This window comes from Mauremys reevesii, linkage group 5, assembly GCF_016161935.1.
Source record: "Mauremys reevesii isolate NIE-2019 linkage group 5, ASM1616193v1, whole genome shotgun sequence".
NCBI classification, from domain to species: domain Eukaryota; kingdom Metazoa; phylum Chordata; order Testudines; family Geoemydidae; genus Mauremys; species Mauremys reevesii.
In genome coordinates, this window is record NC_052627.1 from 62,483,250 (window position 1) to 62,496,277 (window position 13,028).

At 37.9% G+C, this 13,028-nt stretch overlaps 1 protein-coding gene across 1 annotated transcript in view; it reads left to right on the top strand.

Moving 5' to 3' along the window:
• GRIA2 (glutamate ionotropic receptor AMPA type subunit 2) overlaps positions 1–13,028 on the top strand; it is a 128,450-nt gene that overhangs the window by 52,553 nt on the left and 62,869 nt on the right. The window contains 3 exon segments of the mRNA XM_039540276.1: positions 2,013–2,252; positions 7,762–7,958; positions 11,113–11,166. Coding sequence (XP_039396210.1) covers positions 2,013–2,252; positions 7,762–7,958; positions 11,113–11,166 — 491 coding nt within the window.

Consider the following 13,028-nt stretch of genomic DNA (forward strand, 5'->3'; position numbering starts at 1 on the left):
TACAACATAATCCCTAACTGAGTTCTCCTCTCTGTTTGTATAATCGTTTCCTAACCCTTTCACAGATTGGATCACTAATTATCATTAAGTTGTCATATTACCATCAGATAGAGGTTAGCTGCTTGGTCACAGGCAAAGGTTAGCCTGGCTTGCCTTAACTCGTGACACCAAGAAAATTAAAAATTGAAAACATGTCATTAATACTAGTCAAAGTCTGAGAAACAAATCAATGAGAAGTCAGTTAATTCTGAAATTAACTCAACCTTAATTCTAACCTTCTACATATGCCCCAAACCAGTGATACTCAGACTGAGGCTCGCCAGACCCAAGTGGCTCTTTAATGTGGCTTCATTGACTCTTTGCAGCACATGATATTAAAACACTGTGTGATTTAATTATTAACCAATCAGGATGCTTTTACTATGTTATTAACCGATTTTAGTTGATAAAATTATAGTACTTGGTCAGTCATTTTGCTGTGAGAATTAAATATATAAATGACTGACCAAGTACTATTATTACTAAATATATATATATTTAATTAAATATTTCCCCTGTCATACTTTTTACATATGAATATATAGTACTATAGAAAATGAAACAATGAATTCACACTACTCTTATTTTTGGGTAATGTTGATGGCTAATTTGGCTTCTGAACCACTGAGGTTTGGGTTTGAGTATCAATGCCCTAAAATATAGTCTCCGTGGTCAATTATTGTCATAATTAATACTTGGGCAACATCATCTTCTGTTACACGCCAGATTTACATCAATTCAGTTGAGAGTAGATCTCAGCACGTTGTGTTGAAGGACTGCAGTCAAGATTAATGGGCATATGCTCTTGATGGATCTGCCTACTATTTCAGGTGACTACATACAGACTATGAAAGCAGAGAGGAGAAATGTGAGTCAGATAACACAGATGTTCAGAGATAACACAGCAGAAGCAGAGTGAATATTTCAATTATTCTCCTCCTCCCCCCAGTTTTAGTAAACAGACCCATATATTCTTCTACACGTGCAACATCGAGGAGGAGGGATAGTTCAGTGGTTTGAGCATTGGCCTGCTAAACCCAGGGTTGTGAGTTTAATCTTTGAGGGGGCCATTTGGGGATTGGCCCTGCTTTGAGCAGGGGGTTGGACTAGATGATCTCCTGAGGTCCCTTCCAACCCTAATAATCTATGATTTGCAGTGTCAATGAACAGAATGACCTAGAAAGCATAGATGTTTACCCAGGCTGCAGTGATCAGCATTGTCATTGGCTTGAATTGTCTGTAGCACTGATAAAAAGAATAATCAAGAGATTATTCTTTCTTGTATGTGACCTCAAGTGTTATCCAGAAGACCTGTTTTTGCTGAGTGCTAAAAAGCTGATATTAAACATTTAATTAAACAATGCACTAGAACGCAACAATATACAGTGCCACTACCTCTATCCTCCTGTTTTCTGTTTGCTGTTTTGTGTGTTTGGTGTGTAGTTTTGAATTCGCAATTTCCTCAAGCAGTACACATGGAAAATGTATTTGTTGAAGGTATTTTTCAAGAAAGAAAAGTCTAAAAAAGCCTTGTCACCAAAACCAGATTATATTTAATAGGATAAAAAGTAGCAATTTAAATAATTGTGCTATAGTCAGACATGAAATTATCAATTTTTAAAGAAATTCCAGCTTGCTTTTGTGCTTGGAATACTGTTTTTTAAAATATACATGGAATTCATAAATCAGCCATTATGTTTTCTTTCTGAAATAATTATTTTTTGCATGTAACCCATATAATACATTATTACATTGTATCATGTATTAAGGTAGCTTTTGGTATATCAAATTTTGTTAGTGATTAATAATATGAGATATATTGTTATATCTAGAAATATTGTCTTTCTCCATTAATTTAAGTGTGTGAGTATACATGTTTGTAGAACATAAATATGTAATAGGTTTCAAACAAACTTTTACAAATCTGTGTTGTTTCATACAATTTGATCTCTCTTTGTTTCTATCTCTTCTAGTCTGCTCCCAGTTTTCAAGAGGCGTCTTTGCAATTTTTGGATTCTATGACAAGAAGTCAGTAAATACTATAACATCATTTTGTGGAACTCTTCATGTCTCCTTCATAACTCCCAGTTTTCCGACTGATGGAACACACCCATTTGTCATTCAGATGAGACCTGATCTCAAAGGAGCTCTTCTTAGCTTGATTGAATACTATCAGTGGAACAAGTTTGCATATCTATATGACAGTGACAGAGGTAAGATACAGTACAACTTATCAGTATAGTTTTTGCTAGATGTACCTAATTGAAATGCTAAAGCAGTATTACAAAGACAAGCAGAGCAAGGAGAAATGTTTTCCCTCTTGTTCCACTTTAACAATATAAAACTTGGGTCTCAGGAAGAGAAGCTTATCTGACTGCTGTATATGGTCAAAGAATAAATGTGTTTAATTGAGAATGAAATAGTTGCAGTATTTAATAGAATTACGGACATGTGCTAATAAGCATTGATGCAAGTATAATAAGGTCTTTGGAAGATAGTTCCCATAGAAAATTTATTTTAAAACGTAAGTGTTTTAGAAAAAAAATGCATCTTAACATTTATCTATTTTTTAAACATTTAGAACATTAAGGTTACAAGTGCCATACCAATTAAAGTTAGAGAACCAAACCAAATTTCAGTCAGCTCATTTCTTCTACCAAACAGCAACTTTTAAATGCAAATCCCCCAACATATAGTTCACTGCTGCAGTCTCATAGTTCCAAACAATAGTTGTCCAATTTATGAGGATCCAGAACTTCATCTCATCACAAATCCCATCCACCTAGAACACCACTCATAGGTCCAATTAGAGTTGGTGGTAGTCAAGGTAATCAAGGGATGGTTCAGTCCCACAGAGTTACTTCACACAGGGTGCAGAATCTGTAAGTGGGGATCCCAGAGTAAAACAGGAACTAAGGAAAAAGCTCTAGCACTCTAGACACAACCCTTTCCTCTCCCCCTCTGTTGAATTTGGCTTACAGTACCAAATCAAAAGTCCACTACGCATAAGCTCAGATGACCCACTCACTCCAGGCATGTCCTGCACAATTCCTATATCCTTTCAAGATTATTTTTATTGCAGTACTCATATTATTTTATACAATCAAAACAAACAATTTGCAAAGTTGGAAGGTGGCAAATGTGTTAATTAGTAGTATTTGGGGGGTTTATACAAAGTTGAAAGGGGGAAGGTTTTTGACTATCTTTGTTGGAATTCCATTTTTTTATTTGTCTCCAAATGCTCCTTACTTTTTCTTTATCTTTCTGTTTTCGTTTTGTCCTCTATCTTTGAAAGCAATTGTGTGGTGGTTCTTCAGTATGTTCATGGACCAAAAACTTTGCTTAGGGTTGCCTTGCCGTAAATAAATGTGCAGAAAATGGTCAAGATGTAGTTAAATTTAAAAGATGGTTCAGATTTACCCTGGTACACCATTTTCCATCAAGCAGTGCAGTGGGTTTTGCCTACTCACCTTCAGATGTCACCACCTTCCACTGGTCTGGTCTGCATTGTGTTGTTCAAAAAAAATCAAAAGGGGCTTCTTCAAGGCACGTTTATGTGTTGTTTTTTAAGCCCTGCAGTTAGGTAAACTAAAGCTCTCATATGACCTCTAAAAATGACTGTGTGTCATGCAGTATGATCCTTGAACTTGGACTTCTCTCAGCTTCTCTTCAAGTTCATATTTGAATCAGAAACATTCTTTATCTTTGCAGAAAGGGCAAATAGCTTATTCAATGCTCCATCAATCAGCTAGCATTGCAGTGTGTGCCAATACACTGCATGTGATTTCTATTTAGGAAAATTCTTCGGAGCACCCATTTCTACAATATATCTTACTGTCAACTGTACTGAAAGGAGTAAATAACTAAATGAAATAGTTATATATTGCCACATTTTGGTTTTGCCATTTTTTGTTTGTTTTTTTCACCCAAACCCTAAGGCACTCAAGTAGGGAAGGTGCCATTTGTAAATCTCTAGGGGCATGAATCTGCAACACTACTCAAAATGTATTACTCCTGGAGTTCTCTCATTGATTTCAATGGGGCTACCTGCAGAGTCAAGTACTTCTCAATGTCAGTAAAGGTGGCAAAATTGGACCTTAAGTGAGGAGAATTCATTTTTCAGTTCAAAACACCATCACCTCAGTGACCAGTGCCAAGGAGGTGTTTATAAAAAGTATATACGATTCAGCATGTTTTTTTTCTTCTACTGTGGAAAGAGATAAAACATTAATAAAGTTGAATCAGGTGAACTAATAGCAATTACAATTCAATTACTATTCTGCAACAGTGAGTTTATTACTACAGCTCCAGTACCTTTGTTAGGGACCAATCTTGTGAAGTGCTGAGCTCTCTCACATCCCATTCCATTCAACTTTAAGGATCAGGCCATTATTTAGTACAGTACTTGCTCTCATACGGCTTAATCACATCTTGTTTTTTAGTGTTTTCTACCTTCTCTTACCCCCCCCCTTTTTTTTTAATTGCATCGTCTATAATACCGAATGGTAGCAACTAGAGTTTGCCTGGGTTATAGGGAGAACTGAGACAGTGTTAGAGAATTCTGTCTGCAGCCAAATTACTAATTCAAAAAAGAAAATGCCAATCTGACATTTTATGCAATTGCCTCCATTTAGTCCTCTCATTCAAAAGATCACTGAACTGACTATCTGTGCTCATTATGAGCACTTGAGGATCAGGAGTGTTTTTCCCCAAGTTCTGAATTAGTACTTGAAAATTTAATATACTAGAACTAGGCCTCATGCATTCTTTCTATGCACTTGGGCCACCCTAACAGCTATGAAATGTCAATGTAAACACGTCCAGTAATAGGGACAATATGTCAGATACATGTCCATACGTAATCATCTCCTTGCTCCAAAAACTAAACTCACTAATGAAAAAGTCATTTACTCAGAAGGATTTCATGGAATGAACATTGTCTGAGTCCCATCAGAGGTGATAATGTTCTACATGTATAAGTATCATGAAAGTGGGTTATCAAACACCTCTTAAGGCTGAAGGGACAGAAATCTGGAGATTTAATGTAAATGAATCAATGCCCTAATTTGCATTTTGATGACTATGCAATAACAAACTGAATCATTTATCCATTTGAATTCAGAAATCACCACCCTTTTTTCTCCCCTCTTTCTTTCTCTGTAGGTCAATCATAAATACTCTATGATTTTTCCTTAAAAGTAGAGGAGGCCATAGGATTGACTTCTCTTATGAGAGAAGTCTAAATCTCTTGGTACACAGTTAATAGATAAGGTTCCTGAATTTTGCAGGACAAGTAAAATGTCTTGTTGTGTACTGCAAATGGCTTCATCTGTGCAGTTCTTTACATCAGTTTATAACAATCTGAAAGCCCCTTGGAGGCAGCTATTGATGATGAGGGAGCTGAACTTTGTGTCCCTTGTTGCACGTAGCCATCTCTCATGTGCAAATCAAGGCCAGTGCAAAAGACACTAAAGTTGGATCAAACTTTAAAAAAAATATATATAAGTATAATCTATCCATAAAACTATGCTATGCAGTGTGTGTATGGGAGGAAGTTAAATATCTCATGGGGTTTCACTGAGGAGGTCAGAAAGGATTGGGGTGTAAACCCAAGTCTTCCTGGCCAAATGCCAGCCAGGAAAATTCTGCCCTCCTCCACTGTCTTAAAATTCCCTCTGTTCTTTCAGTTGTGGTTGCCTTTCCCATAACGTCATGTAATCCTTTTGGACCATGAGTCCTGCTCTGAGGTGAATGAGCCACTTTCATTTCCCTGTTGACCAACTCCCACTTGGAAAACCATGTTGCACTCCTGGTACTGCTGCTTTAATTTGCTGAGGTGCAGTGACCCAGTCCCGCCACCAGGGTCTGCTGTTCCTGCTACCCCTAATTGTGTAGGGACCTCGCTATGGCTGCTCTCTTCCCCACCTTTACTCTGTGGTTCTTTAAGGATGTAGTCTGTTGCATGAGGCCCTTTATTGAGCCTGCCCATAAAAAACCAAGAGATCCAAGCTGCCACTTGGAATCCATGGAGAAGGCACTAAACAGCAGAGGGAGTCTCCCAAGGAAGATTCTATTTATTAAGGGAGATTTAACAAGCCTACACCTAAGTTTATAGCATAGAGGCCTTTCTGAGAAAAGATGCATGGGAATATATTGTAAATAACAATATATATTCAAACCATGCCCAACTAAAATTCTTGCCAGCTCATAGAAAGTGTATAGTTTAAAGACGTGGAAGGACTGCAAACTTAAAAATGTGAGCTAGGACAACGATTCTGGTTTTGCTGGCCTGCCCTGATCTGTTTTAGTCTATTGATTTGATTTTTAGATAAGATATCTATATCTTTTAAAAAAAGCCAACAGTCATCAAAAAATAAAAGATTTCCCACACACAATGTAAAGATCCATAGTTGTTTTCAAGAGACAATGAATGTAAAGGTATAAGCCTGAAATGATGGTGACCAATCTTGTATATCATTAACATTTTCAAAGTGTCAAAATTAATTGTTAAAAGTCTATTGGTCTTAGTTTAATGAACCATTTGCAAATTACAATTCAAATTTAATTCTCATTGTGTTCCTTGTCCAACTATGTGTGTAACTGCTGTTATTGTTAATGAGAGTAATGTGTGAAACTTTCTTTACATATTGTGGCAGAAACTTGTCTCAAGGAAAATGCACGGCTCAGTTTATTTACACAAGTCAGAAATGACTACTCAGGTTTTATGGTAGATAAACTATACACAGGCATCAATGTGGTTTTGAAAAATCTACTGACTTGGGATAAATACTATATGCCGTCCTAGAAACACTCCTTTTGGGATTCTCTGGGTAAAAATTATAGCTGATAATTCTCACTCACTGCTGGCAGTTGGAGAAGTAGTGTTTATTTCAGGGTAGGTTTTCATTACTGGCACCGAATCACATCTTTATTCTGTTCTCCTTTACTTTGTGTAAGGGAAATGTAGACCAGTAACATTTCTACTGATCTTACAGAATATCGTTAGCTGTTAAAATTGTACTCAGAATCCATCTCGCTATCAAGATTCCATGTCCTTCCAAAATAAAATAAAATAACCTCAGACATCTGTAAAAATTGCTTGTGAGGTAATAGTAATGAAACTGTTTAGGGTTAGAAAGAAAAGCATTTAATCAGATCTTCTATAACTGGGGTTATTACTGTAGTCAACAGAAATAATGGCTCAAGAAGCACCATTGAAGTAATTGGGAGTTTTGCCTTGACCTCAGTGGCACTGGGATCAGGATCAGGCTTTAAATGCATTGACGCTGAAGCATGGGAAAGTAAACAGTTCAATAGCATTTAGTAATAAACAAGAGATGGTGTTGCTGTAATTGGATCGTTTTTCTCCTAAAAGGCCTCTTATGAAAAGTAGAGTATCTCCCAAATGCGTTGGAAGCTTTTATTGTAGGGTGATAGAATTTCTTTTTGAAGCCAGCTGAAGCAAAAACAAAATGTAATTGTTTATAGGGTCCAATCCTGTATTCCTTGCAATGACCTATATGGAAGTTGTGTGTGTACAAGGCATGGAGGATCAGGGCCAAGTGCATCACCTTTTCAGGAGAGTTCTGTCACAGCTGTCTTTTTCTGTTTGTCAGCCGCACAAGTTACTGAGTGGTCTTTAAAATAAATAAGCTACAATTCACATGTTATGGGCCTGTGTTATTCTTGCAACTTTATCTGTCGTCTTTCCCCTCTTACCAGGCTTATCAACATTGCAAGCCGTCTTGGATTCTGCTGCTGAAAAGAAATGGCAAGTGACTGCTATCAATGTAGGAAATATTAACAATGACCGAAAAGATGAAACTTACCGTTCACTATTTCAAGATCTGGAGGTGAAAAAGGAAAGACGAGTGATTCTGGACTGCGAGCGGGATAAAGTGAACGACATTGTTGATCAGGTTTGCTACACTCAATTTTTAAATGACAGCAGAAATGGAAGACTTCTGGGGTGTATAAGGATACATAATGAGTGCTCCCATAGTGCTGCTTTATCAGCAGTGTTTATTTATGTATGATTCTATTTTGATGATCCCTTACTTTACCCTTTGAATCTTTTCTATTCTATATAGGCTTTTATATCATGCTCATCACTGTAGTATCTGAGTGCCTTTCAGTAGTGTATTAAGCAATATGACTACATATTGTCACATGTTTGTTCTCTCATCCTCTCCCTAGTGGAGTGTTTTGTTTGGTAGGGTTTTTTAAAATATATATACGTATTGCAATGTGTTTATGTTAGAGAAGGCAAGGTCAAAGATATGCACCTTGCTCTCAGAGTGGAGTGTGGTGAGGTTGGTGATGTTCCTTAGCTCATAGGAAAGTTTGTTCCACAGTCTTGGAACATGAACACACACACACACACACACACACGAACACACACCCACACCCCTCTCTTATTTTTGAGAGTTCCATTGTGCCAGAGGAGCAATAATAGATGTGTTTCTATGATGCTGATGTAGCAAAAAGATACTTCCGATAAGGAAGTAAGTGTGTTGCTTAATGTGGGTTTATTATTATTTTTTCCTATATCCAATACAGTGGCTACTCATCAATAAATAGATTTGCAATTACCAATTATTAAATCCCAAACCAATAATTGATAATCATTTAATATGGAGTAACTAATCTACTCAATCAACTGTAATGTCTCTTGGAGCAGCAACTACATGCATATATGCATAGTTGTTAAACCTCCGCAATAAAAATATTTACTAACCAAATAGGCTTTAAATAACGTAATACATATAACTAGTAATTCATTTAATTATGTTCATGTACCATATGTCATCAGTGGGCTCAACACAAGAGTTTCTGGATGAAATTCTGTGGCCTGTGACATGCAAGAGGTCAGACTAAATGCTCTAATTGTCCCTTCTGGCCTTAACATTTACAATACTTAGTGTTAGATATTGCATTTACTTATACCCATATACTCCACTGAAGCCAGTGTGTGGAACTTGGCCAACTAATTCTTGGTTTAATGTAAATTACAGGATGCCCATCCCTGCCTCTTTGAATTTGTCAGAAACTAAATGAGAGAATCAACTAAATCTCCTTCCTTATTCAAATTGCTGCTACTCTCACTTATTTGAAAGATGTGGGGAGACCTGAAGAGACCCTCCTTCTTCCGGTCTTTATTTTTTTAGGGCAGTGTAAAAGCAGATGGCTCTATTGGTCCCTTGCGTCACCTGCTAGGCAGGGAAATGCAAATATCTTTGAACCACATGACTCCCTTAAAACTCTGGATTGATTGTAAATTATTTTAGATCAGCACCTGCATTAGGACCCCAAGACTGGGAGGTATACTGAATAGTGCAGACCCAGAGTGCCTTCCTCTCAGTACAGTTATTGGACTGGGTGGAGTCTTTGATGCCACTGTCACTTCCCAGAAAAGAGACTGTTGCAAGTGTCCGTGTAATGCAAATTGTTTAACAAATGATTGTATTAGGGAATCAGTAAAACTGACTACACACAAAGTACTGTCAAATGTACAGGGTAAACAAACTAGAAAAAAGAGATTTTTATTTTCTATCTTTTTTAGAGGTGTTTACAAAGTAGGTGGAAAAACATTCAGCCAACATTTTGATTTTTAACTTGACAGCATCACTCTCAAACCCTAATTCTGCAAACACTTTCTGCCAAGCATAGTGCTTATTTCTGTCAGGCCAATTTAAATACCAAGTATAGATCTTGATTCAGGAAAGTACCTCAGCATATACATAATTTGAAGCCCATGAATAGTCCTATTGAAGTCAATAGTGCAGAGTGATGATGAGACTGCTCACTTAATAAGCCCTACACTCAGGAAGTGTTTGAAGAATCAAGCTTTTAAGGAATACATATGGTATGACAGCTACAATACAGAAGAGATCATATCAAAAGATATAAATGCCATAGATATATTATATCAATAATTGCAAATTTTCTGACCAAATTTAATCATGTATTCATTCATCCCTAGTTTCACTGAAAAATAATATCTTTAAAATTGTCTCAAAATCAAGCAAACAAAACTACTATCTATGTAAATCCATTCTGCGGTCTAAATTTTTGATATTTTGTTGCCATTTTGGAGTAGACATGACTGCTTTGGGGAGTGGCAACTTTTTGTTGCCTAAGTAGTATTTTGGGGTCCATAATAACTTTCATGTACAATTTTGAGTGTGATCATTTTCCAAATTTTAGTTTATTATCCAATACTTCACAGAAACTAATTAATTTTTTAAAAAATATATAATTACAAGCTGACTGCTACATTAATTTTCACCTAAGAACACTCTGCGAGCAAATATAAATACAGTGATAATGAGCCCTAAATCTTTTATAATAATATACCTGCTAAGATGTAAAAATATAAAATCTTATATGAATTGAATGAAGCTAAAGTTTCTATCAAACAAAAGCCTGAATTTATAGAAAAAAGGTGCAGCTTTGATGGGTGGCAGTGTAGATCGACTACCTAGATCTTGGATGCAGGCATGGCCACTTGTGCCTCCCTTCCCCTGAGAGCCGATAAGTAGGGAGTGGGCAGCATGGCAGGGATGGACAAAGCCTTGGCTCCATTTCCCCTTGCCTCCACCATTTAGTGTCCAGGACAGCTGAGCCAGCAGAGACGGTGTCATAATTTGCTGCTGGTACTGCCAACAGTAAATTACTGCTCTTCCAGAGTAAGGAGGAAGCAGGGAGGGAACTGTGCTACAGAAGGTGTGTCTGAGGCACAGTGCCTGCTGATACTACAGTCGGAGTATGCCTAAAGATACAGTCTAGTCCTTGGAATTCAATATACCTCTCTCAGTGTCTTGGGGACAAATCTACAGCTGGTGTAAATCAGCATAACTCTGTTGACTTGAATGGACGTGAGCTGATTTGCACCAGCTGAGGATCTGGCCCACGGTGTATGGCTATAATAAAAGCACATATTTTGAAAAAGTGCAATATAAATAAATAAAGATTAGTGAATAGAACTAATCTGGGGGTATTTTACTCTCTTAGGGTAAACCCATATAGTAACTGTTCATTTTCAATTAAAATGAGTTTTCTTTTCTTTTACAGGTTATTACGATTGGTAAACATGTGAAAGGATACCATTACATCATTGCAAATCTGGTAAGTGGTTTCATTATTACCATGTGCCTGTGTTACTCTTTTTAGTGTTTATAGTAACATACCAGGACAGTATTATGTTTTATGAGCTTGTAATAGATTTTTTTTGGTGTGGGGAGATGTTAAATTTCTTCCTCCTTGCTAAACTTTTGCTATTTTATTTCTTACAAAAATGTCTTTGGGGCTGGTGCATTCAGGTATTGAATGCTTTCTATCAGGTTCCCCTCAATGGGAGTTGAGGGTGCTCATCACCTCCAGGAAGATGTTCAGCATTTTGCAGGATCAATCTTTTAAACTATATGCATGAGAGCAGTCCGAGTATATGTGGGAATTAGAACACTCATTGCCCTCCAAGTAGACCACATCATTCAGTTAGGGAAAAAAAACATTACCATTGCAAATTATTTGTGCCATCAATTGGGGGAACCAGTTTTTTGTGTCCTTCTGCTTTGTTCTTGGTGCATCTTCTCTTTTCAAAATTCCTCGGTTTTACATTTAGGCTGCTACTGTAATTAGTCGATGCATGCAGTTCTCACTGAAGTTAATGGAATGTAACAGGACAGCCATAGCAGGTCTTTCTTACCTTGGATGTTATATGTGTGGTTAAAATGAAACAACAAAAAGTAAAGTAAGTCAGATGTACCGAAGTAATATGCCACTATCCAACCAACCTATTCCAAATTCACCTCCATGCTGATATCTGATAGCCTATCTAAAAGAGATTTAGCAAACTCTTTACACTGTTTTAAGGTTAATGATCTGAACTGCTATTTTCCCTTTTTTGAAAATGAAGAGCCATTGAACTCAATGTAGCTATGCTTATTTACACCAGTAGAGAAATTGGCCCAAAGGCCAGATTCTGAAGGCTTGATTCTTCGTTACTCAGTTCCTGTGCTTGGGGCAGGGACAGAACATGGGGGCAAAGTAGCTCTAAGCCACTGTTATGTTTCCTGTATTGTGGTGCTTTGTAGGTGCTTGGCTTGGCTTAGGGCTGCTCTAACTTAGGCCTGGTCTACACTACGCGTTTAAACCGGTTTTAGGAGCATTAAACCGATTTAACACCACACCCGTCCACACTAAGAGGCCCTTTATATCGGTATAAAGGGCTCTTTAAACCGGTTTCTGTACTCCTCCCTAACGAGAGGTGTAGCGCTAATATCGGAATTACCATATCGGATTAGGGTTAGTGTGGCCGCAGATCGACAGTATTGGCCTCCGGGCGGTATCCCACAGTGCACCACTGACCGCTCTGGACAGCAATCTGAACTCGGATGCAGTGGCCAGGTAGACAGGAAAAGCCCCGCGAACTTTTGAATATTTCCTGTTTGCCCAGCGTGGAGCTCCGATCAGCACGTGTGGCGATGCAGTTAAAAATCAAAATAAAGAAAGAGCTCCCGCATGGACCATGCGGACATGATTGCTGTAAGGGCAGGCAAATCTGTTCTATCAGCGCTCTGTTACAGAAGACGAATTAAAAAACATTTTTAAAAAATCTCCAGACAGACACCATAGCAGGGACTCAGCGCACTGCTGCGTGACAAGCGTAACGGAAAGCCAAGGAATCAAATGGACACTCATGGACTGGAGGACTCAAGCTATCCCACAGTTCCTGCAGTCTCTCTGAAAAGCATTTGCATTCTTGGCTGAGCTCCAAATGCTTCTAGGGTCAAAAACAGTGTCCGCGGTGGGTCAGGGCATAGCTCGGCAATTTACGCACCCCCCATCCATCCCCAGAAGTGAAAGGGAAAACAATCCTCTCTTGACTCTTTTACATGTCACCCTACATTTACTGAATGCTGCAGATAGACGCGATGCTGCAGCACTGAACACCAACATCCTTGCTCCCCCCCCCGCCATGGGTGGCT